The 23,650-nt window shown below is 41.4% G+C and overlaps 2 protein-coding genes across 3 annotated transcripts in view; both read right to left on the reverse strand.

Annotated features, from left to right (window-relative positions):
• Positions 1-9,287, reverse strand: part of col14a1b (collagen, type XIV, alpha 1b) — a 64,093-nt gene extending 54,806 nt beyond the window's left edge. For both annotated transcript variants that reach the window (XM_062529595.1, XM_062529596.1), the window contains exons 1-5: positions 9,087-9,287; positions 8,426-8,533; positions 5,869-5,985; positions 3,107-3,250; positions 2,850-2,945 (exon numbers count right to left, since the gene is read on the reverse strand). In XM_062529595.1, coding sequence (XP_062385579.1) covers positions 2,850-2,945; positions 3,107-3,250; positions 5,869-5,985; positions 8,426-8,501 — 433 coding nt within the window. In that variant the 5' untranslated portion in view covers positions 8,502-8,533; positions 9,087-9,287. The remainder of the gene's footprint in view (positions 1-2,849; positions 2,946-3,106; positions 3,251-5,868; positions 5,986-8,425; positions 8,534-9,086) is intronic.
• A 3,792-nt stretch (positions 9,288-13,079) lies between these two features.
• LOC134072885 (DEP domain-containing mTOR-interacting protein-like) lies at positions 13,080-17,834 on the reverse strand. Its single transcript, XM_062529761.1, has 5 exons — positions 17,692-17,834; positions 16,096-16,200; positions 15,229-15,299; positions 14,827-14,931; positions 13,080-14,344 (listed from the first exon to the last, which is right to left on the reverse strand). Exons 1-5 carry the CDS (start codon positions 17,708-17,710, stop codon positions 14,216-14,218), a joined length of 429 nt encoding a protein of 142 aa, XP_062385745.1. The 5' UTR covers positions 17,711-17,834; the 3' UTR covers positions 13,080-14,215.
• Between the last annotated feature and the right edge of the window lie 5,816 nt (positions 17,835-23,650).

Below are 23,650 nucleotides of genomic sequence, written 5' to 3' on the forward strand. Positions count from 1 at the left end.
GCATGTAGTGTATGTTTGTGTATGTGTGCCAGGGTGAGTGTGTGTGTGTGTGTGTGTGTGTGTGCACACGTGTCTGTGTGTGTGTGTGTGTGCCTGTGTGCCTCAGGGCCTAATATTAGAAGGCCCTGATGAGTGGCACACTCTCAGCACCTACTGTGATCTCATTACCTGCACCATCTCTTCAGATGCGTTCCAATTACCGCGGAGAGAACAAATGACCATGCAATTAAGGCTAACACAAGAGGTGTGTCCACAGCATGGAGCAGTGCACCCTCAGTCCCAGTGCTACCTGTACAATTCTGATACAGTGAACTGAACTGCCAATCCAGCCAGAGCCTTTCCAAAGCCTTGAACCTTTCAAAGCCGGAACCTTTCCACGCCTTTTCCGACTGAAAATCCGACCTTTCAGTCCCATAACCTTTCCCCATTGGACCAGGACTGCATTTCATCTGAAGGTGATAACACTAAAGTTCACAGGGGCGTTTCACAGACGTAATTTTCATGTCAAGACATCCGCAACATGTCAGAACAACATCAGACTTCATTGTGCACTAGCAGTGCATGTCTTCATTATATTTTCATAATAATCTTACGGATTGTTTTTGTTTATTTGTAGAGGCTGTCATTGATGCTGTTTTTTAAAAAAACATACTTTGATATTCATTCCAGTCTAGACCAACATTTCAAGCTGCTATTAAATAGAGATTAAAGTTGGCTAAATAAAATGCTATTTAATTCTTACAACCCTTTTAAAGCATCAATAATACACTCTACAACACACTGCTATCACTGACTCTCCACACACACACACACACACACACACACACACACACACACGGACAAAAAGAAAAAGCATGATATCAGCATAGCTAAGGAAGTGAGTCACACTTGCCTGTGTGGTCAGGTGACCCCAAACAGCTGTAGTGATATAAAGTACGGCCTTTTCAGCTTCACAGTTTCAATTAGCCCCTTAATATCAGTTATAATACCCTTCCTGGGCCCTGCCCTCGCCAGCTAAATGCAAGGTGTTTAGATGCCCAAAGGTACAGTACGCCTGCAGGGCTTATGAAGTGGAGGGGAAAGGGGAGGGGAGGCGCTGCACTGCTGCAACTAAGCTCCATAAAACAAGGAGTTCAGAGTGGAAACTGTGGCAATGCCGAAAGATTCATGAGAGCATTTCAAAAGAATTCTGCAAGTGTGGGCACAGACGGCTTGGGAGAGGAGCCAAAGGAGTGTATTCAGTGCACTGCGGGGATGAGCGAGAGATGGACAGAGAGAGAGAGAGAGAGAGAAAGAGAGAGAGAGAGATAAAGAGAAAGGGATAAAAAGAGAAAGAAAAGGAGTGCATGACTCAGAGCAAGAAAAAGTATAGGGAGCCTAGCCTGCGAGGAAAACACATGTGGCAAGGGAAAGCAGCAGCACAGGGGGACAAAGTGAGGAGAAAGAGATACAAGAAACAGTGAAAGGGAGATAAACATGCAGATGGAGAGAGAGAGAGAGAGAGAGAGGAAAAGGAGGACTGAGGGACAAAAAGGGGGAGTGTGAAAGGGGGAGAGGGAGTGCGGAGGAGGCCGGGGGAGGAAGAGAAAGTGACGGAGAGAATGCAAGCCTGTTAACGGAGAGAGATAAAGAGTAGCATTTGCTGGTTAAATCTGCTCCAGCTCTCTGTACCCGTGCCCACAGGCGGCGCCCGCGTCTCCGCGCTGGCACAGAACCCAATTCAGATCCGTCCTCAAGTAGGTCCTTCCAACATCCCGCCGCGAATCTCTTACTTTCTCCCTCGCTTGAGCATCTATCACAGCGCCACTTCCCCCACCCCCTCACACACACACACACACACACACACACGAACACACACACACACCCTCCAAAATGATAGTCCTCTCAGCCAGACATGTCGACAGCCAAGTGCTCTTGATCCAACAGTGAGGGAGCTCTACGGCAACCTGTTACTATCTCCGTCTGAAAACGCGCTCCAAAGTCTCCCACTAATAGCACGTTTCCCCTGACACTCGCTTTCAACCAGGTTCCTGATCTAAAATACACCCCGTGTGTGTCTCCCCAGGGCCAAATAAACAAAACACCAAGTATGTGACAAAAAAAATCATCCACAAGATGCAATTACTTCACTACCAACTGCACCATACACAAACAATTTACTGTATGTATTCTCTCCTACATGCAAGCTTCATATTCAACCTATCATTCAGTGTCTGACAAATGTCTTGGACCTTGAAGTTTTGCAGTCTAGAACATTGTCAGATCCTGAACTAACCTGAGAAGTCATGAAGTCCTTGTTTATGAACTGACATGACCCATGGATAAACATACAACATAGAGGGCACCTCTAAGCTGATTTGGAATGTTAAGTGAAGTGTCTTCAAGGCATGCAGAGTGATGGCTTTGAACTTACCTTGGCTTTGCTTGACGCATACCACAGCCCAACTTTATTCTCTGGACCCCCAGATCTGGCTGGACTTGCGGTGTATAGAAGCCAGTATCCTTTTCAGGCAAGTTCTATATGTCCTCAGATTTGCCCTTGACAGGTTCCACAATTTCCTCTCATGTTTGCCACTGTACGTTCTCCAGAGTATATTGTTTACTGATTGATTTATTCATCCAACACAGTGTTCTGCATTGATCCAAATTCCTCAGAAGAAGAAAAGATGTTTAGGATCCCTGTGATATCTGTGACCGGCGCCTCGATGATGACCACCACCAGAAAACGAATTCTGACCACATGCTGGATTTCTTTCACGACAGTTAATGGTATGGCTATCATATAGTCAGGCATTGTTAAGGCTAATTTAAGCACTGCTTATGTAAAATCATTTGACCTTTGACCTTACCTTCTCTGATCTCATTGTCCTCCTCATTAGCCGAGGGGTCTTTCTGCTTCTGTGGTTGCACAATGTCATTACTTGCATCTGTGCTTGTGCCTTGTGCTGTAAAAGATATCCATCATCATTCTACAGCACTAAGAGGACACATTTTGTTTAAAGTAAGGCAACATGACAATAACCCAATCTGTTAGATCTTTTCTTTTCATCTTCTTCACAGCTGTTACCATCTATATTTCTATGGATTTCCAACCTTTGTTTCTTACCCTTGTACTGTCCCACCAGTGGCTTGCTCTCCTGGTTCCCACGAACAGCTACAACCTTAATGTTGTACTCCTGGTCAGGATCAAAGTTCTCTATCACAGCCTTCGCCTCATTCTTAGGTGTCCGTAATTCCTTTACCTCTTTACCTGCAGCGAAATTGGAACACACAGACACACACACACACACAGATTAGTATTTGCAAACATTTTAATTAACACTGCTCTAGCTTTATCTGACTTGGGCTTGATGTTTTAATGAGAGCCTTCGCTTCTCTCTGACTGTCTGGGGCCCAGTGGGTTCCTGTGGACGTTCCCAGCGGCGCCAGGAGGGATGAGGTGTGTGTGGCGTTTGAAACGAGCTGTGGCCTCTCCGCCCGGGGAAGGGGAGCGACACAGACACGCAGCCACAGCCACAGCTCTGGGGCACACAGAGAGAGACAGGCGGAGGAGCCTCTGTGCTCGAACACACCTCTTCCCACATTCCTCAGGACAACCCAAAAGACTCAGAGACTATACTGGGGCAAAGCTCCACAGCTGAACATTTAAAAGCCCTATTCTGCAACAGAGCGTTACGGCAGATGAAAGAGACCCAGGAGCTAATTTACTGGTGATGGTCATCCATTAAGACACAGAGATTATTAGGATCAAAATCTGATCCACCACAAGTGTGTAACATTCTTTCCATTATCTTGCCTCAATAACCATTACTGTCTGCTTTGTGTTGTGGTGAGGTACACCATACAAACTCTGTAACCTATCAGGTTGAGAATCTACATCAATAATCTGACAGAGCGATCTGTTGTTGTTGATTGGTTTCTGCACTTCATTTCCAGCCCGGCCTGCCTACAGGCAACAGATTGCACAGGATATTGTGTGGGCATGTTGTACAACCAGAGCCGTCAAGCATATTTAACTGCGAGGCATGCCAGAACATTTTAGTTATTCAAATTGCAGGAGGATTCCATCTCGGGTGCTCGGGTGTGTGTGTGTGTGTGTGTGTGTGTGTGTGTGTGTGTGTGTGTGTGTATGTGTGTGTGTGTGTGTGTGTGTGTGTGTGTGTGTGTGTGTGTGTGTGTGTGTGTGTGTGTGTGTGTGTGTGTGTGTGTGTGTTTGTGTGTGTTTGTTTTCTCAGTTCTTTATACTTTGTACGGTGCCTGGTGTGCAAACTGAAGAAAAATATGATAATGGCTCTTGGACCTGCATTACTAAGCACAACCCAATCACACAATCAATTAAGCAGCTGATTTCACTAACGATTATACCTCTGGGTACAATCCAGATGCCAAAACAAATAGCTGGAACTTAATACACTGTAAAAATTGAAGTGTTGTGCAACACTGTTATTACATCCTTTAATACCCCTATACTTTCTCACTTAAGCAAAGGTTTGATCCCATGACGGGCCAAAATGACAGAGCAATACAATCTAACATCTTGCGACTTATGGCTCCCTAGATATCTGTAAGCAGGACTACAACTACTACTACTATGATTGCATAATCTATAATGTAATCTATACATTCAAAAGGAAATGAATCATAGGTGTTAAACTGTAGACTAGGTAGCTCTGTCTATGTAGTATGAGGCCTACTACTATCAGAGACTCAGAGTCTATGTGAAACCAGGGCTGTGGCTTGCGTTTTGGTGGCCACAGTTCCTGCGGCACTGGTGAGGCAGCTGCTGCTGCTGCACTGCAAAAAACTGCTTGTCTAATAAAGTCTAACCAAGTGTTTTAATCTTATATCAAGATAAATAAACTAGTTGGTATTGTTTTCAGTACAAAGACACTTACCTAGTGCTTTCTTTTGAAATCATTTGACTTAATTTAAGACTTAATTGACTTATTTTAAGTAAATTCTTCCTGAAAACAAGCAAAATGATCTGTCCGTGCAGTAAGTGAATTTATCTTGATAAGACTCCTTAAAATAAGTCAAAGTCTTCTTAAATTAAGTGAAATGATCTTTGAGAGAGCGCTAGGTAAGTATTTTCATACTTAAAACAATACCAAATAGATGTTTGACCTTAATATAAGATAATTACACTTGGTTAGATTTCATTTTTTTTGCAGTGTGCCACCACTGCAGTCGCGTTTACAGTTCTTCTCATCTGACACTCTCTCCATCACTGTGATCAACGTTCCCTCCAGGCCAGGCCACCAGAGTTGGCGGCTCGCAGCTCCAGAGTGAAAGCCAAACACCAGCGGAGAGAAACACGCCTGAGTCTGCCTTAAATCAATGCAGAGAAGACAGCTAGGGCAGAGCTGCAGGTGTGGGTTTAATGGATCTAAGTAGAGGTCAAGTCGTTTGAAGAACTAAGGAGGAGGAGCAAGGGAAAGTTCCAAACCTTCCTGAGGTTAAAGTTATGGTTATTGCCATTAATTGCTTGTAACAGCCAATTAAAGTGGTTCCTGTAAACATCTTTAAGTCAGATCAAATTCTGATGTTGTCAAAGGATGACTCAACAATTTGTAATAATTGTGAGGTGCAGTGATTTCCAAGTCTAACAAAGAATGTAACTTAAAAGTTTAGCTTGGTAATAATAAAGATGACAATAATCACTTAGTTGGTATTGTGTAATTTGGTCGTGGGAGTTGAAAAAGCGCCATTCCTCCATGACATCTTCCTACACTGCTAGGGTAATTACACTGTGGATCTCAGACAAGATAAGGGAAACTAGAGGGGACAGTATATGTCTCTCTTAGTCTTCCCTCTTTGCAAGAGTTTTGCAGTAAATCATAAATGCAAATAACAAACCATTAAACTTACCTGACTCTGTGTTATAGAACAGCTTATAGCCCTCAATATCTCCTTTGGGCTCTTTCCAAGACACGCTGAGTTTGTCTGTGCCCAAAACTTTAAAACGTAATCTTCGTGGAGATGGAACTGATCAAAAATTAAAACATGACAAACTTCTGTCAGTCATCTCAGAGTAGAAAATAATGTATATTGATTTTCTGTATCGTGACCACATGCACACACAAACAAAGTCAAAGGGGCAACGTGTGGGCTTCAGTCTAGTCATAACTTGCCACTTGTTAACATAATGCAACATACAGTATGACATTCCTAATGACTTTGCTACTCATGAGTGAGGAAGAAGGGGACAGGCCTTTGTGATTCGCCATTACAGCAACAGGTCTTACTCTTGACACCAAATCACATCCACCAGTGTATAGCTGTTCAGAACTAGTAGCTTATTATTTTCAATGAGCAAAACAAATGCACTGGTGGAGGTATAACGTTTGTACCAGGACAAATTAAACACTGGAACACTATAATTCACTGTGTTCAATAAGTTATATAGACTTATATATACTTTGCTGTTGGCTTGCTTAGACACTTCAATCTTATCAAGTACCTGTCATTTCATTTTTTACAGACTAAATCTCAGCCCCTCAGAGACGTTGTGTGAAATGTTTATTAAGTTGACGTTACAGTAACAGATGGTTTCAAGCCAGACCGAACCCCACATACTGCCTCAAAAGAGCCAATTCTCTGTCTGCTTTCATCACAAGTCAGAATAGACAAGATATGGGCACACAAAGACAAAAGATATGGCAGAAGATACACACATCATCAACAAGCTAAGTCTCATTCTCTCTTAGGTGAAGTGCCAAAAAGATCCATTTGCATCAGTTGATCAGTTAGGTAAACACTGAAACAATGTTTATATAGGTGAAATCAGTTTTAGTCATTATCAGAGAATGATATTATGCTGCACTTCTTACACGAGAATGAGACTTTTTTCATTAGAGGCTGCTGGGTTGTAAGACAGGGAGAAGACAGGAGGAAAAAGAGACAGGGAGAGAAAACTGGAATAGCAGTCTGAATGTCTATTCCTGCCATCAAGGACGACAACAGAAGATCAACCATCCAGGGTGAAAAAAAGCATACCACTTTCACCATTCCTCATCCATGTAGGCCTACCCCACATGACTATTAACTACAGTACATTACATTGGCATAACCAAGCCCAGTGCAAACACATTCCCATTCCGAAAACCGAGTCGATATCAGAGAACAAAATATGAAAATGAGTGTGCAGCAAACAATCCCACAAACACTAATGTTTGTGTACTCATTAGCAAAAGAGGCATCTGGCACCAGTCTGCTTTTTAGATAGCTACACCTGGTCTCAGCCTGCTTAAAGCAGAGTATGCTTTAGATTATAAACAGTAATGGTGAGACTCACAGATGTAGCACACCCAAAAAGCATGTGGTAAGATTTCACTACTCTGAAGATTAAGCACTGTTAAAAATGGAGGGATGCATCATCATACAAAACAAACAAAACACCGTGCTGGTCTCACCAACCTGATTAAGAGAACAGGGATTTGGACCATCTTAAATGTCTCTGAAATGAAGATCTCTCATCTGAGTGACGTATTAGGCCTACCTTCCAGTTAGGTGAGCCTATGATTTGACGGTGTTGTTGGCTTTGTCCTTGTTAAGTCAACGTCTCTCACTCAAAGACATGCTGGTATTATAGAGGTGTCTTGAGACAAACGAAGCATGTCTCACAACTGTGACGTGTTTTATTCTCAGGGTCTATTCTTAGGTTAAACTGAGGCAAAATCATCTACTACAAAATTGGAATGCTTGAGGTATGAAGATGCTTACTTGCCAATGCAGGAGTGAAGAAATAAAACTGCAATTCCTATGGGCTACAGGTAACCTGAGTAGGTGACAGAAATGAAAGTCTCTCACAGTGCTAATATGGTGCTTTTCACTTAAAGTTAACAAAGCAGAGAAAAACCCATAAATGTCTCAAATATCTTGCAAGTGATGTGAGTACTTGTCAATACAAATCCTGAACTTGTCAGCAAATCCTATTCCCAACACAAGCAACTTGAGGAAAACGTTGAATGAGCTGGGCTTAAGTTATCTTTTAACCTGCTGGCTCGATGCCCTCCAGATAGAGCTGACTCGAGTCTAAACTCAGCTGGGTTTGGGCAAAGGTGCCCTAAGGGAAAGGAGGTCTTTGGTTACTCTCCACCAAAGACAGGCCACGAAAGACAATAACTCTTCCTGGGGACAAATGTGTTTTTTTGCAAGAGAGGTCATGAACTCAAGTGCATGAGTGGATAATTCACAGCCATACAGATAAATTCCACAGCAGGCCTTTCATGAAAAAACAACAGGATGTTTGACATTTGGATTAAGCACACATAAATAAACACATTTACAAGAACAGAGACATGAAAACACAGACAGTGATATGAAAACGACACAGACAGTGATATGAAAACGACACTGACAAAATGGACCCAACTGCACATCAAAAGAAGACAGACGTTTAAAGAACATGCATGACAGCATTTACCTTGACCCTGCACCGGCAGGGGTACAAGCCATACAGAAGTCAAAATCAGCAGAGAGCTGAACCCTGCCACCTGCATCTTTGTGGATTCACTGGGCACCAAACAGGTACCTATAAGTGCAAGAGCAAGATTCAGTCAGCAAGCGATGCATGAGTTTGTCTGAAACCTTTGCAGTCTATCATTAGCCTACAGCATGCCTACGTAAAACGGCCTTCAAACATCCAGAACACCTCCGAAAAAGTTTCCTATTTTACCTGTAGAAAATATCATTTCAATTGCCTGGCCTATATGAACTTTCAAGCGTATTAAAGTCAAGCCCCCAACCTTTCACATGAAAGTTACCTTTCACTGGCAAATAGGCACCTGAACAGGTTTTTGGGACAGACCCTATCCTTGTAAGTTGTTCACGTCGTCAAATTATGTGATTGAATTTTTTTGCAGGAATAAACAAACACGTGTAGCTGAACATTACTATCAAAATAGTCTAAAATTCGTCTCGCGCAAGGTAAAAAGATCTCCATAGGAAAAGTGCATTGACAAGGCAAATACATTCAGTGAATGTAGGCTACCCAATATTACACTACAAAGTCAAAGAGCCTACGAGGTACAAACGAGACCAAACAGGCTGACAATACCAAATAATTCCAAAAAAGAAACGCTTACCTGTTTTAATACATAGATTCCCAAATACAGTTACGGAAATTTCTTGTCCGCTGCACCTTCAGCTTCTGTCACCGCGGGCTGCTCGAGCTAAACTATCTGTAGCTCGCGCGCTGGCAGTTGAGGCATGCATGCGAAGGTGGGTGTAACTCGCGTTGCTATTCATTCACCCATCCCTCCCAGCTATTCATTCCTTCACCTCGTTTATTCTTGAGTGAGTGAAAGAAATAGGTTTCTGGGCAACCGAATTTATTGTCGACGTGACTTGCTCCTGACTCTGAGCAGAAGGTGAAAACCGGCTTTCAGGCAAACTAGTAGGGTGAGATAAGGTAATTTGGGACACTTTTTGGTAGATCACAAATAAAACTATTTAAAATGCCAAACAGGGTGAAAGTGAAGACTTTTATCACTTCATATGAGTCTTAGCAACATTTCTGTGCAGAAAATATGCTTCCAAATATAATATTTTTAAAGATATTAACCTTCAAAGACCACAAGACACCATACCTCAGACCAAGAAAGTGTTCAGGTAAAATGGGACACTCGGTCAGGTAAAATGGGACAGTCAGTTTAGAATTGAAAAATGTGCAACAAATTGTAGAATAATGACAATGTTTATTTGTATTTTTTAATCATTTAATGATAGTGTTCAGATGTGTGTGTGTGTGGGTGCGTGTGTGCACAAGCACAAGCGTGCAAGTGTGTGTAAGTGTGTGTGAGTGTATGGGCCTACTTTGAGTGTGAAAAGGCTAATATGCGGCTAATATGCTAACACCTTAACGCTAATGGCAAATGTAATGTAAAAGTGTCCCATTTTAGCTGATTTTTTTGTCCCAATTTGCCTGATGCACACCAAAGTCACTAAAATTCATTTTCCTTAAAAAGTAAAGGACATAGCCCAAAAGTTTTGATATTAATTTAAACCTCTCATGAAATAGCATACATTTCATGAGAGTTTTGTATAATATTGTTTTTGTTTCAACTACAATATCCTTATGATCATTAAGACAGAATCGGCTTGCCATGGGGCTTTCCTTGCAATTATTGGGTCCACTGATGTTTTTAATCTTGGCACCTCCCATTTCTGATACTTTAGACCAATCAAAATGATTTTATTTGGTAAAGGACATATGTAGTGACAATATAATGACATGTTTTCTGATTGGCAGCTAATATTTAAAGAGATAAAGGTCTAAAACCAACTTTGTCCCATTTTACCTGATGTCCCAATTTACCTTATCTCACCCTATATAAGAGAGTAGGCTATGGGATGGTTTATAGGCTTCAGTAGATTCACTTGTTGTGATTCAACTTGTAGCCTACATTTGAATGGGGTGTCTACTTTAATATGTTTTGCGATGAACTGTAGAAAGTTACATTTGATATTCCAGTGTCACAGAAATGTCAGTGACTCCTACCCATTTTTTCCCTCACTACTCTCTAATGCATATATGATTTATTTTTATTTATTTATTTTTTTTCATTTGAGATTTGAGTGCTGTTCAGAATGTTTGTTGCATTTACAGCATCCTTACTTCACATTCCTTGATGTCCACCAAAGTTTTTCTTGGTTTCCTTTCCATTCTGCAATCCATCAGTGTGTCAGCTTTTTGCAGCATGGACATTGTATCATTGTATAACACTCTCCCAGTCACAACAATATTGAGAATGTTAAATTTGTTGAACAAGACATCTCTTGGATAGGTCTAATGATTTTTTATGCAAGACTTGATACCTGGGCTATACCATTAATCTTTCACTGCATCATTGTGACATAACTGTAATTATGGTATGTTTTCAAATGCCTAGGGGGAGAGCAAACAAGCATGAAGAAACATAGGTCTCATTTCAAAATGAAATAGGCACATACAGTATAGCCTACTGTTACATCTGCCATAGGCATACTGAACATGTTTACACTCGTCAGTAGCATTAAAAATAAATGTGCACATTTATAACATTTATTTACGATCAAATGGGGTGTAATGCAATTAACACCAGCCAGTAAGAAACGTTAAGCATGGCAGGGTATAGATCAGGTTGTCAATCTTGTTGCATAACCGACCCCTTTATATCCATAGAGAGTTGGAGAAGTGCCCTCGGGCTATCAACATAGGCAAGACGCACCTATCGAGGTGATGGCTATGTGTCTCTACAGGTTGTCTGGAATGTTATGTTGAAGTCATCCTCACATAAGGTCAAGGCTTAAGTAGTGCAGAAGAGCTATTCATTTTATTCTGCTACTCAAGGAATCATGCCCCGGGACTTCTCTGTGTGTGGAAGACGAGAGACATATACATCATATGGGAAATGATAAATACAAATGTTGTTTTAAAATCAGGAAGACCGGAAGACTGTAAAGACAGATGGAATAGGGTCTTCTACATTCATCTTACTGAAACCCCTCAAACACCACTCAAATTGCACTCTCTAAATCGCAAGGCGGTGGTGATTTAGAACCACTTGACCCTGTCCAAAAATAAACTATTTCAAGCTTGCCCCATGCCAGAACTCACACCATGCAAGGTGTCACACCTGGAAGAGAATTAGAGGAACAAGGCAGGCTTCACCACATCATTTCAGAACAACAGATCAGCTTCTGACATCCCAGGCTCGGAGCCAGAGAGCAACGAGTGGGGGGGCTATGAGCATCGACGGGGGGGGGCACCTGTCGGGGGGAGGGGGCAAAATACTGCAAAAAATCTACTACAGAGCACTCTGTTTGGGGGGGCACAGAGACCTGTTTGGGGGGGCCTGGACCCCTATGGCCCCCCCCTGGCGCCGAGCCTGTGACATCCACAGGTATTCTTCCCCAAACCCACCTAAACCTGACCTCTGACATCATTTAGGAACACTGTGAAGGACTACCCTTGAACTCAGCCACCCTTCGGGCCTTTTTTGTTCCTGTCAACTCAAAAGGTCATTTTTACAATAGGTCTAATAACTCCAGATGGTTTAGCTTTTTAGTGCTTTTTAAGAGCCTTATTAGGCAGTGACACACAGCCTCAGATGGACAATTGCATCTAAACTAAAGATCAGCTGTGAAAAATGATCTAAGTGACCTGTAAACGAACTGCTGGGTGTTCCCATGGGTCTCTCAACTACAGAACAGAATTAGGCTATATGATAATATCATGAGGATAGATGTGTATCAGTTGGTAGGCTAACTCTGGTAGGCTACATATTGTAAGCCCTTGAAAAGAAAAATCCGCTATTTACATTGCCCAAAGACCTAATACACTTAGCCTACTGTGATTCTAGGGGTCACTGGTGAAGAAGTAGGTAGCGATAGCCAAAGCACACACTGCCATCTGGTGATGTTCATAAATGTCGCGCTTTATGTGGTTGCTGTGCCCTTTATAAACGTTTGTATTTGAAGCACTGTAGGCAACAGGCTTTTGTTTGCAGACCATGGACTAAGAAAAACAAGTAGCCCGATTAAAGTCACTGTCCAAAGCAGACAAATATTTGAAGAGACAAAAGGGAATATATTTGCACTGATCAGCTGTCAAAATGGAAAATATTTTACAACCAACTGACATTGTTACGCCAAAAGGTGTATCCTCGGGATACAATGAAATTTGGAGTGTGCGCCCCTGATAAAACTAACTTGAATGGATGGAGACCATAAATCACTGAGATGCCTGCTGAGTGGCGCTTACACTGGCTATATATCCATCCTGTCTATTCAACTTAAATGGGGGTCACTGAACAGGTGGAGGTTTCTTTTTTTCATTTTCTTTCTTTCTTTTTTTTTAATGGCAGTCGACATTCCAAATGAAGCATTTTGAAACGTTAACGCCATGTCTTCTCAGTCAGTCACACAGGTTCAACATTTTACGTTTTACAGTAAGTGTCGAAGGGAAGGTCTAAATGTTGTCTCCATCTGCTGGTGAGCTGTTGCATTCTCGCTTCAAATGTTGATGTTCATGATAATATTTTACTGTTTTACTTGGTGTTAGTCTTTGCTCAACGAGAAAAAACTGATCGATCACGTGTTGATAAAATATTATATGTTTTAATTATTCTTCATAATAAAATAACTTGGAACAGAATACAGCACTGAGTTATAGACCTATCATAGGCCTAGAAATATAGAATCAAATAGACATTAATTCCTATTCATGTGCTTCGCTCAGATTCCTCTCAACTATACAATAAATATATGAAGGTTATATTAAATTAATGAATTACACATCACGTGGCATTACACATCCAATCCAGTATCATTACATCAAGGGTAAAGGACACATGAGAAATGTGAATTTCCTAAATGTACATTTAATTTCATATACAGTATGCACTGTCTACAATATGTCCTATCTATTCTCTGTGGATGTTAACTGAGATCAGTATAAATCACAGATCTTTTTATGTAATCTAAATCATCTAGCCTACATACGCAGATTAAAAATAATACAATTATTGAAAACAATATCTACATGTGACACATAACTCATGAATCAATCACCTTTCTTTGACCTTTGACCCCATAGAATGCTCTTTGGAACAACAATAGATATGAGCTTTAGGGACCTTCCTTTTCTCACAGAGATCATTCAAATACTTTTTATCTCTAAGTGACATAAAACTCAAATGAACCTGTCAAATCACTCAAAAGTAAAAATAGAATAAAAATAAAAAAAACCAAGGGAGACATAGCCTATTCTTAGACTGAATATTACCGGCTAATCTGAAGTGCTTGTCATCTTTTCACACACTGTAAAATGGTGTGTAAGACAATGCTGCACTGCGTTGTTTCGTTAAGCTGCTGACTGAATGATGATTGCATAATTTTACTTCCTTAGAAACCAAATAACACCCTACCACACCGAAGAGCTCACAATCTTCTCTTATCTTGATACGTTGACAGCTCTGTTGGATTCCTCCTCTGACATAAAGTGGGATGGGAAGTAAACAAAATGCAGGTGAAAGGTCAGCCTATGTTTTAACGCTCAGGGAGGATAGGAAGGGCACAATCCAAATGTGTACGTTTTGAATATCTGGATGGACACACATATTCTTTGAGGATGTTGTCTGTGTTTGATGTTGTTGTTGTTGTTGTTGTTGGTATGGATTTTCTTGCACCACTGTGCAAGTGGGTGTGCCAACATTGGCTGCTGTTAGTGACCTCAGCAGTCGAGAGGTTCCATGACTTCCATGACAACGGTGCGCGGGCCAGTGAGAATGAGGTGGCTGACTGTCCGGTAGTCCAGAGACAGGGCGTTAACGCCATTGATAGAGACCACAAACTGACGGACCTTCAATGAAAAAAACAAAAGTCTTAGTGATCAAATTACATCTCAGGGACTGAACTAGATCAAAGCAGACAAGTCTCTCAAAGCAAACAACAACATACCAAATGTGATGAAAATATGGAAGTGACCCAGGATTCAAAGAAATATGTTTTAAGTCTGGATGAAACTTTGTGTCCTCAGATCAAACATTGTTTACTACATCAGTTTGTTTGTGTTGCTTTTCCTTTGCCCACAGAATGAACACTGACTAGGGTCAGACAAGTTGTCTACCAAAACAATTCTTTCAGCATATTAGAACAGAATAAAAGATCTAAACATCTGTTTTCTGCCTGCAATTTCACACTCTTCGGGTATAATGCTTCAGTATATTCACATGACTTCTGTCTCCTCAAATGCCCTCTGGAATTGGATTTACTGCAAACTGAAAGGCTGTTTCCAGTAGTTGTGGCGAAGGTTGCCAGGCGTTGTTTTTAAATGAATCTTACCTTCATTCCCACTGCTGCAGCCGGACCGCTGGGGTCCACAGCTTGGATGTGGCAGGGGGCGCTGCCTCTGACCACGAAGCCCCAGCCCACATCATCGCCCACGATCTTTACGGAGTCAAGCAGGGCAGAAATTTAATTTGAAACCATTATACTACGGAACACCATCCATCTTGAACCATGGTTATTAGGCCCTTAATATAATCAAAAACATACACACCACCAATTTGAGTCTATTTGAGATGTGTGCTGCTGATATTGTTATTAGCTTTGGTTGAGAGTAAACCTCTCATTTTCACATTGCTGAATTATTGTTTATTGGATCATGTAAAATCTTAATTGCTATTTCTTGTTGTGTGCTGCCAAAGGAAATAAGACGGTGAGTCCACAGTGGCGAGTACTTACAGTGAATGTCCTCTTAATGTAGGGCCCCCCTGGTGTCTGAAGTTCCTCCGGGCTGACCTGCCTCTTCACGACTGAAGGAGAGATAAATCATAATATCAGTTGTCGTGAATATTATTTACCTCCGCCAAGGAGGTATATGTTTTCATCGGGGACCGGCGTTTGTTTGTCTGTCTGTCTGTCTGTCTGTCTGTCTGTCTGTTTGTTTGTTTGTTTGTCTGTCTGTCTGTTTGTTTGTCTGTTTGTTAGCAAGATAACTCAAAAAGTAATGGATGGATGTCAGGCATGACCCAAAGAAGAAACGATACAATTTTGGGAGTGATCCGTAATTCCGTCGGGATTCCGGAGCCGTTTATGTATTTAGCTTAGTGGTGTAATGGCACGGTATGGCCACATGGTGGCGATCTGAATAGTTTAGGTTCAAATGTATGACAACCTAGGAAGAACAAGGCAGGCGGAGGTAGTTGCACTCTCTGAGTGCTTTTCTAGTTAACACTGTGACAGAGTTACACATCAACAGTTATCAGTTATATCATCAACTCAAAGTGAATCCCCTGACAGCAAGAACTGCTCTTATTTATTTAATTTTATACTGATTTTATAACCATTGATGTTTGTCCTGCTGTATGTCCAGTTGCTGTATGTTCAGCTGCCATATGTTGCTGTATGTTCAGTCGCTGTATGTCCAGTCACTGTATGTTCAGTTGCTATATGTTGCTGTATGTTGCTGAATGTCCAGTTGCTGTATGTCCAATCAATGTGTCTATGTGAAATGTGTCTGTTTATCCTGTGTTTTGGTGAGCCAAAGACAATTTTCCACCTAGGTGGACAATTAAAGACTTATTCTATGCTATTACACCCTGATCGCACCTGATTTTGGGTTGTTCAGCACTGGAGGGTTACCGTGGCACTCACGGTCACTCACTCTGCCCGGCTGACCCCCAGACCTGGGCTTCACTTCTTTAGATGGAGAGGCTAAATACAAGAGATGGGCCCAGAGAGAATAGGACGAAGGGATAAGGAAATGTGGAGAGAGGATCAGAACAGAGATGAAACGTGGGGATGAAAAAGAGAAAGGAGTTAGAGAGAATACGCAGTCATAAATAATATATACATCAATACACAATATTATGGAAATGGAGGCATCTGACATGCCATGCATGCTCCTAGCATCTCTTCATCGTTGTAATAAATGAATGCAGCTTTTGAACACTTTGTAGTATTACAAATGACAGGGGCGGAATGAAAGATAATAAGGACCCTGGAGATTTAGGAACCATTTTAAGTATGTGCGGAGAGACACACACTCTATTCCAGTGAAGATGAAAAAGGGCCACAGATACAGACATTTGGTTCACCTTCGAAACACTAAAGGATTCGAATAACTAAAACTCTATCTGGCACTATGTTCAACGCATGTACAATGTACAGAACATACACACATTATTCAACTACACTACACAAGACCATGGCCATGATAAAGTGAAGCATTTCTGGCAGGTACTGTTACACATCATGTCATATCTTAGGATAAGAGATAGGAAAAGAGGAAGCACATGTAGTTCCTGTTTCAACTAGACATGGAGAGCCTTGAAATTATATCCATTTGGCTAGTCACACTAGCCTATGCAGATCAAAGAAATTCTAACTACTGTATATTTTGGAAGACAAAATCAGCTAAATAAACACAACACAACAGTTGAAATGCACAGTTAAAAACACAGTTGAATAAAGATTGTGAAAAGAATTATAGTGTACTGTAGATTTGCTACACATTCACAATCTCAAAAACCTCATTTGAAAAATCTTTATGAAGTGCCATTGTGCCCCTGTTGTGCCATCATAGCATTCCTAGCAAGCTAATATTTACCTTCTACCCACGCAGTCAGCCATCTGTGTTACATAACAATTTTATCAGACTGCGATTAAGTGACCCTGGGTTAAAATAAAAACCTCTCCGAAAGACAGCAGTGTGTGCAGCACACACTGCTTGCGATTCCATATCAGGAGAAAGCACCTGTTGCCTATTCAAAGTAACACATTCTGACATGTGGCGACAAGGAGTCATCTACAGTACATGTCTCACAAAACAACACTTATCAGTGTGTCAGTAGTGTACAGTACTGTATGATATGTGTACCATCATGGCAGGAGCCCAGATCTTCATAGTGTCGGGAAAGGCAGACTATGTTGTCTTTTCACACTGAATCTAACATTGCGTACTGTGAATACTGTTTTTATTCTTCACAATTTACTTTTTTTTTTAAAAATGTACAGTATATATAAAGGAGCATCAATTTAAAAAAACAAAAAACAAATCTACTAGCTGAAGTGGCGAGTCACATTTTTTTTCACCCTTCACAGCAACAGTAACAACAAAACATGAATAGAATTCAATAACGTCCTGATTCTTGTTTACTGTGTGTTGTTTACTATCAACATATAGTGCAAGTGCCTGAGACTTACGAGCAGTGCGGGGTCCCATGCTTCGATGCCCCCTACAGACTTGCCAACAGAAAGTGCCAAGAGAGCGTGCAAGGTGAGCGCTATCTGGACTGTGTGCACTGATCTGGTGTAAATGTTAAACTAGAAGGCAAACACCCAACAAGCCGCCTGCTCGCAGTGGGAGGGATCAGCATGCCTTGTTGCCAGGCTATCGGAAGGTGGGAGATAAGGGTCTGAAAAGAGCAGGAATCGTTCATCCTCCTCGGACAGGCAGCGGCGAGAGACACTGGGGTTTTTCCATCGGTCATTGGGTGTCAGACGTGCTCACGCGTACACAGAGACATTTCTCCTCAAGGTGCAAATAACATGATAAAGAGAGACCCAAGTGGCCAGGAAAACCACAGTTGCCACATAAACAACATCCGGAGGCAAACAGGCCTGTCTTTTGACATGTCTTCCCATGTAATGCAGCACAGTTCTCTGAATTAAGGAAATGACTTAAGAAAAGCTTGTCAATATACAGCACTTCAAATTTGAAATGGTCTAATTCTGAAATTACTACTCATGTTTTACTGTATATCGTACTGTGATATACTTACAAAGGTCACAAAAGGGTCGCTAAAAGGACTTGTCTGTAACCAATATATGAATATGTCATATTGATTAAATTGAATGAGCTTTATTGGCATGACTGTACGTTTTACAATGTTGCCAAAGCAGTAATGGAGTAAGGATAATAACAATTTGTTATGGAGTAGATTACTGTTAATAATAATAATAATAAGAAGAAGAAGAAGAAGAAGAAGAAGAAGAAGAAGAAGAAGAAGAAGAAGAAGAAGAAGAAGAAGAAGGAGAGAGAAAAGAACACACACACACACACACACACACACACCACCTCCACCCCCCACCCCAAATACACACACACGCAACACATAGCAGCGATGGAGAAAGAAAAAATGTTAATAGATACAATATTCAATACAGTAACATTGACTGTAGATTTTGCCTAGGGGCTATCTTTTGCTACTGTAACATATTGTGCCTCTAGTGGTAGTAAGGTTGGGTTCTCTTCTAGTAAGTACTTAATTTGGGTGTCATTCTGTAAATTTGAGATTTGTTTTTGAAAATGTAATTTTTTTTTTTTTTTTCATTTTCAATTTCTTATGCATGAGCATACCCACTCCTCGTTTGGTTGCTATGTTTGCTTGTGGTGTTCTCATTAGCCAATGTAGTAGTTTCTTTCTGCCATCATCATGTTGAGTCAAATAGTGTTTGCCTCTTCAAATATTTACACAAAAAACAAGCTTTAGTCAGATACTTTTGCGATGGCCTAATCTGATGTATTGAAACAATGCCTCATATCCGGTGAACATGTGGAACCTTAAACAAGAGCAAACCTGTTGACATATTGCATGTCACAGCTGTGAATCAGGGAATGACTTATGAGAAAGGAATCAAATCAATACATGTCCTCTGGTCAACATCAAACAAGTTGGATTGGACTGAAGCAGGTCAGGGTCAGAGAACTGTCTATAGTCAATGTCTTCTACTCTATGTGTTATTCACTGTGCTGTACTGTCCTCACACAATATCACATCAATTAGCTGCTGAAATGAGTCTGAAATGGCGACTTAATTCCGAGAATAGGCAAAGCGGGTACCATAATATGTTTTAATTAAAGTGCGCTTCATATCTGGTTATGTGGCAAGCAAACAACTGCAGATAATAGGACAGTAATTTCATCAATACATGATCTCCAGTCAACACGAGGGTTATTGGACAGGAGTGAAATAAGGTCAGACCAGAGTTAGACCGTGGTGACATCATTCACAGTCACTACAGCCCCATATCCCCACCTCACACAAATGCAACACTATCTTATACAGGCCAGATGGGGAATGTACTGTATGCCTGCTACAGACTTGCAATGTACATTTAGATTTAGTACTATTGTGGACTTTAGATTGACTTCTGTGATAGGACGCAAAACACACAGAAGAGAAGAGAAGCATTTGGATCATGGCATGAGCCACTTTCACAGACAGAGGTAAACAAACCACAACAAGACATGCTTTTTGAATGGCTGATGCTAATCATCTGCCCAGTGGTCATTTCCTATAACTTTGATGGGCCACTTTCACAGACAGAGGTAAACAAACCACAACAAGACTGCTTTTTGATGCTAATCATCTGCCCAGTGGTCATTTCCTATAACTTTGATCCACATGGTATAAATAAAGTAGGATTTGCACCTCATGATGTCTTTGTACTTACAGCACCAGATGTCCATGTCATACTCAGCAGAACAGCAGGCAATCTGTACAGCACTGTCCAGAAAGGGAACTTCCATAGAGAAAGAAACAAAACAAAACAAAACAAAACACAACAAAACATTGTTCTAGATGTATCACACAAGTTATACTGTACATTTGTATCTTATCATCTAAGTGTAACACACTTGTGTGCTTACTTGAGTAGAAGGCTATGAATTAGATCAGGTCTTTCAGATGATGCAGATTCTTCATATACTGTAATGTCGATGTTTCACATCATAAGCACCCCTAACATAATAACCTAAATTTCTTTCACACCAACACCACTGAACGTGTTTGGCTTGACCGAATAAATAAATGTATGGACAACGTCTCCCTCTGCAGGCTACATAGGAAACAGCAGGCATTCACGGGATGGGGACTCCATGGTACTGGAAGGATCCAGGACTCCATGCGCATCCACTTATGACCAGCAGAGGGAGAAAAATTCAGCTGAAGTTTGTGTTTTCAACTGAAGGTCGGAGACAACAATTCATGCAACGTGCACAATGTGTATATGAAGAGGCCCTGACTTTGTTGTTGATATACAGTATGTAGCAGAGTTTGTCTTTTCAACAGAACAGGAAGTTCTTCTGCTTAGCTTCAAAGTGTTGCCACACTGACCACAAAGTTACACAACCAGAGACTGTGAGCATGTGTGCATATAGTAACATTGTCTATGTCTATGACAATGTGTGTGTGTGTGTGTGTGTGTGTGTGTGTGTGTGTGTGTGTGTGTGTGTGTGTGTGTGTGTGTGTGTGTGTGTGTGTGTGTGTGTGTGTGTGTGTGTGTGTGTGTGTGTGTGTGTGTGTGTGTGTCTGTGTGTGTGTGTGTGTCTGTGTGTGTGTCTGTGTCTGTGTCTGTGTGTGTCTGTGTCTGTGTGTGTGTAGGTGCAAGCAATGTTCCCTGTATTAGCTTGCTCAGCAGATACAGATGTGTGGTACTTCACAATGTTTTGACTGTATGGTTGTGTTGCTGACTCCTCCGTTCTCCCCCCCTCTTCTACATCAGTAGCTTTCCACAATGGCGTCTTTCCTTCACGGAAATCCCTAATGCATATGGTAAAAGGAGGGACTCAATGCTCTCTACAGCTTGTCCTTATGCTGTATGGAGCTACTGTAGGAACCATAGTTGCACAACCGATACATCTGGAGGGCTGGCCTGAGGATTTTGCAGCACACTTTTCAGTGAACATCACATCAAGAGAATGCAGGAGCATTAGCCTATTTATACCTCAACAGAGACATAATGGCTTGATGGTTTAATACGTACTATGATTTTGTATGTACTGTACATTTAGTACATGTGTAAAGAGCTCAATATAATGGTTCTGGAAGCTGTTCCAAAAGCTTGAAAATCTTTCTCATTTTGCAAGACAAAAAGGCCGTAATCTTGTTTGTTCAAAGTAAGAGCAAGGCTTTCTGCTACTCACAAGTATACACACAGCATGACGATGTTGATCTAGTTTCACCTGGTCTTCATAGAGCCAAAATAACCAGAACTTAGACTCAGAAGATTATTGACATTATTGAAACCACAAGACCATGCTGTTGTTCTTTGCAAGGGCGTGGAACCCTTGTTGTGTTAGTATAGCAGATCTAAGGGTTGAAACTGTATCTCTGAAGTATCCGGACCCCTATGTGGCGAAGAGAGGCCAGAAGAACTTCAGCAACAGGATACAAAGGATTTCCCAAATCTCCATCTCAAGGATGTAAGGAATGGTCAGAAGTCAGTCATTTCTTCAGATGTAAGCCTACTATCATTTGCGTGATGAAAATCCGTTCCACAAAACCATGATTTTTGTCCTGCTGTTTGACACAGGCAACCAAAACACTAAACTGAATGCAAAAAAAAGCAGGAGAGTGGTTAGTCCTTCCCTTTCAACCATGTTATATGTTTGAATTCTGCATGGTGTGCACTTTAGGAAGTCAATATTTGCATAAACTTTGGTCAAAGTACATCAGTTGAAGACTTTTGTCAAACAATGGCAGCACGAGTTTATTTGAATAAAGTTCAAAACAGTTTGACAAGACGGTGTAGGGAGAGATACCAGCATGTACAGGTGTGTAGTGAGGTGGTTATGACAGTTTGGCACATACTGTAGGTTAACAAAAATAGGACTTGTGTACCTGTATTGTGAAGATGGACATTAAATTAAAATGTAAGAGCATAAATTATTTTTGCTTCATTAGATTGAAACTTACCAATACATTGTTCAAAACGTAGGTTTTGATTATACGCATCATAAGCAAATGGTTCTCCAAAGTCTGTAGTGAAGGGCAAACTCAAGTGTGTGTGGATCTCTCGGCACTCTGATGCAAAAATGTGGAACAATGAAGGCCTTGTCCAATTAGACAGCTTGTCGAGCCCAAAAAGGACACACAAGATGGAACACAACTTCATCCAATCAGATTATCGTTTCAAGGTGAATGGGGCCATTTTCAGTTTGAGGTTTGGAAAGAGAACCGGGAGAGGGAGAGAGAGACACACAGAGAGAGAGAGAGAGAGCTCTTTTCACCAAACAAATTAAACCAGCCCTCAGGTAAAATGAAACCTGACTCTACATGGCACCCTTTCAGATCTGGCTGTCAATCATAGCCTCTGGTTAGAATGGGACGTGATCCAGTCAAACAGCGGATGCTGCCGGGGGCCGGAGTTAATCCATGCCAGGGGCACGGCCCAGGCGGGCACATGGCGTAGAGCTGACATGCCCTCCAACTGTCAGTCTGCCCTCGGGCCCTGCACTCTCTGCTCATCAGGGCTGCACGGGCCGGTTCTGGTGCGCCTGAGGGAATTACTGGACCGTTACAGGGAAACAGTAGTTCCAGTCAGAGAGGCCCAACAGGCAAGTGTTGTTAGTGCGGCGAAGTTATGTTGGAGATACAACTCAGAAGGGTGCAAATCATAACAACCCCCCCCCCCCCCCCCCCCTAATTTTCCAGATTACTACAGGTCATTTTTTAGTTGTGTGGCTTTTATGCTTTGATAGTTTGGAAAGTAACTTCAGGCGCCGACCACAAATACTCCAGATATATATATATATATATATAATATTGTTGTTTGTGTGTTTTAAAGAAACTTAACTCTGTCCCTTCACATTATACATCAAAGTAAAACAGGTTAGCATTTTACCTATGTGAGGGGGCTGCTTGTACCCAAATACTACTGGAACAGCCTTGAAAGCACTAGGGTTGAGCAACTGAGTCCCAAATGTTGTGACATCTCCGGAGGCTCTGCAAATAGAACACTGCTAGTGCAGCTCATGGAGCCACCATACTCTATCTATACTCTTCATGAATCCATAGATTTGTCCTGTGGGGGAACAGGAACTCATTTTGAAATGGCAATGTCCAAGATGGCTTTACATTGATGGTCTTTGCTGTACTGTAGCTTTACAGTTTCTCCAATCATGGACCTGTTGTTGGATAAAAAATAAACTTCCTCAGTGTACAATATGTTAAGGGATTTTTTCTTTTTCAAAACACAATTATTCTCTGTTATTCTGTATGACCTTGAGTGAGTGTTACATCCTGAATCTCTCTCTCTCTCTTTCTCTCTCTCTCTCTTTGTCTTTCTTTCTTTATCTCTCTCGCTCTCCCCTTCCAGAGTCTACATGCGTAGGAGTAGAGAGTCGATAGTTTAATGCTGACTGTTGTTTAGAGAACAT

This window comes from Sardina pilchardus, chromosome 24 (assembly GCF_963854185.1).
Source record: "Sardina pilchardus chromosome 24, fSarPil1.1, whole genome shotgun sequence".
Classification (NCBI taxonomy): domain Eukaryota; kingdom Metazoa; phylum Chordata; class Actinopteri; order Clupeiformes; family Clupeidae; genus Sardina; species Sardina pilchardus.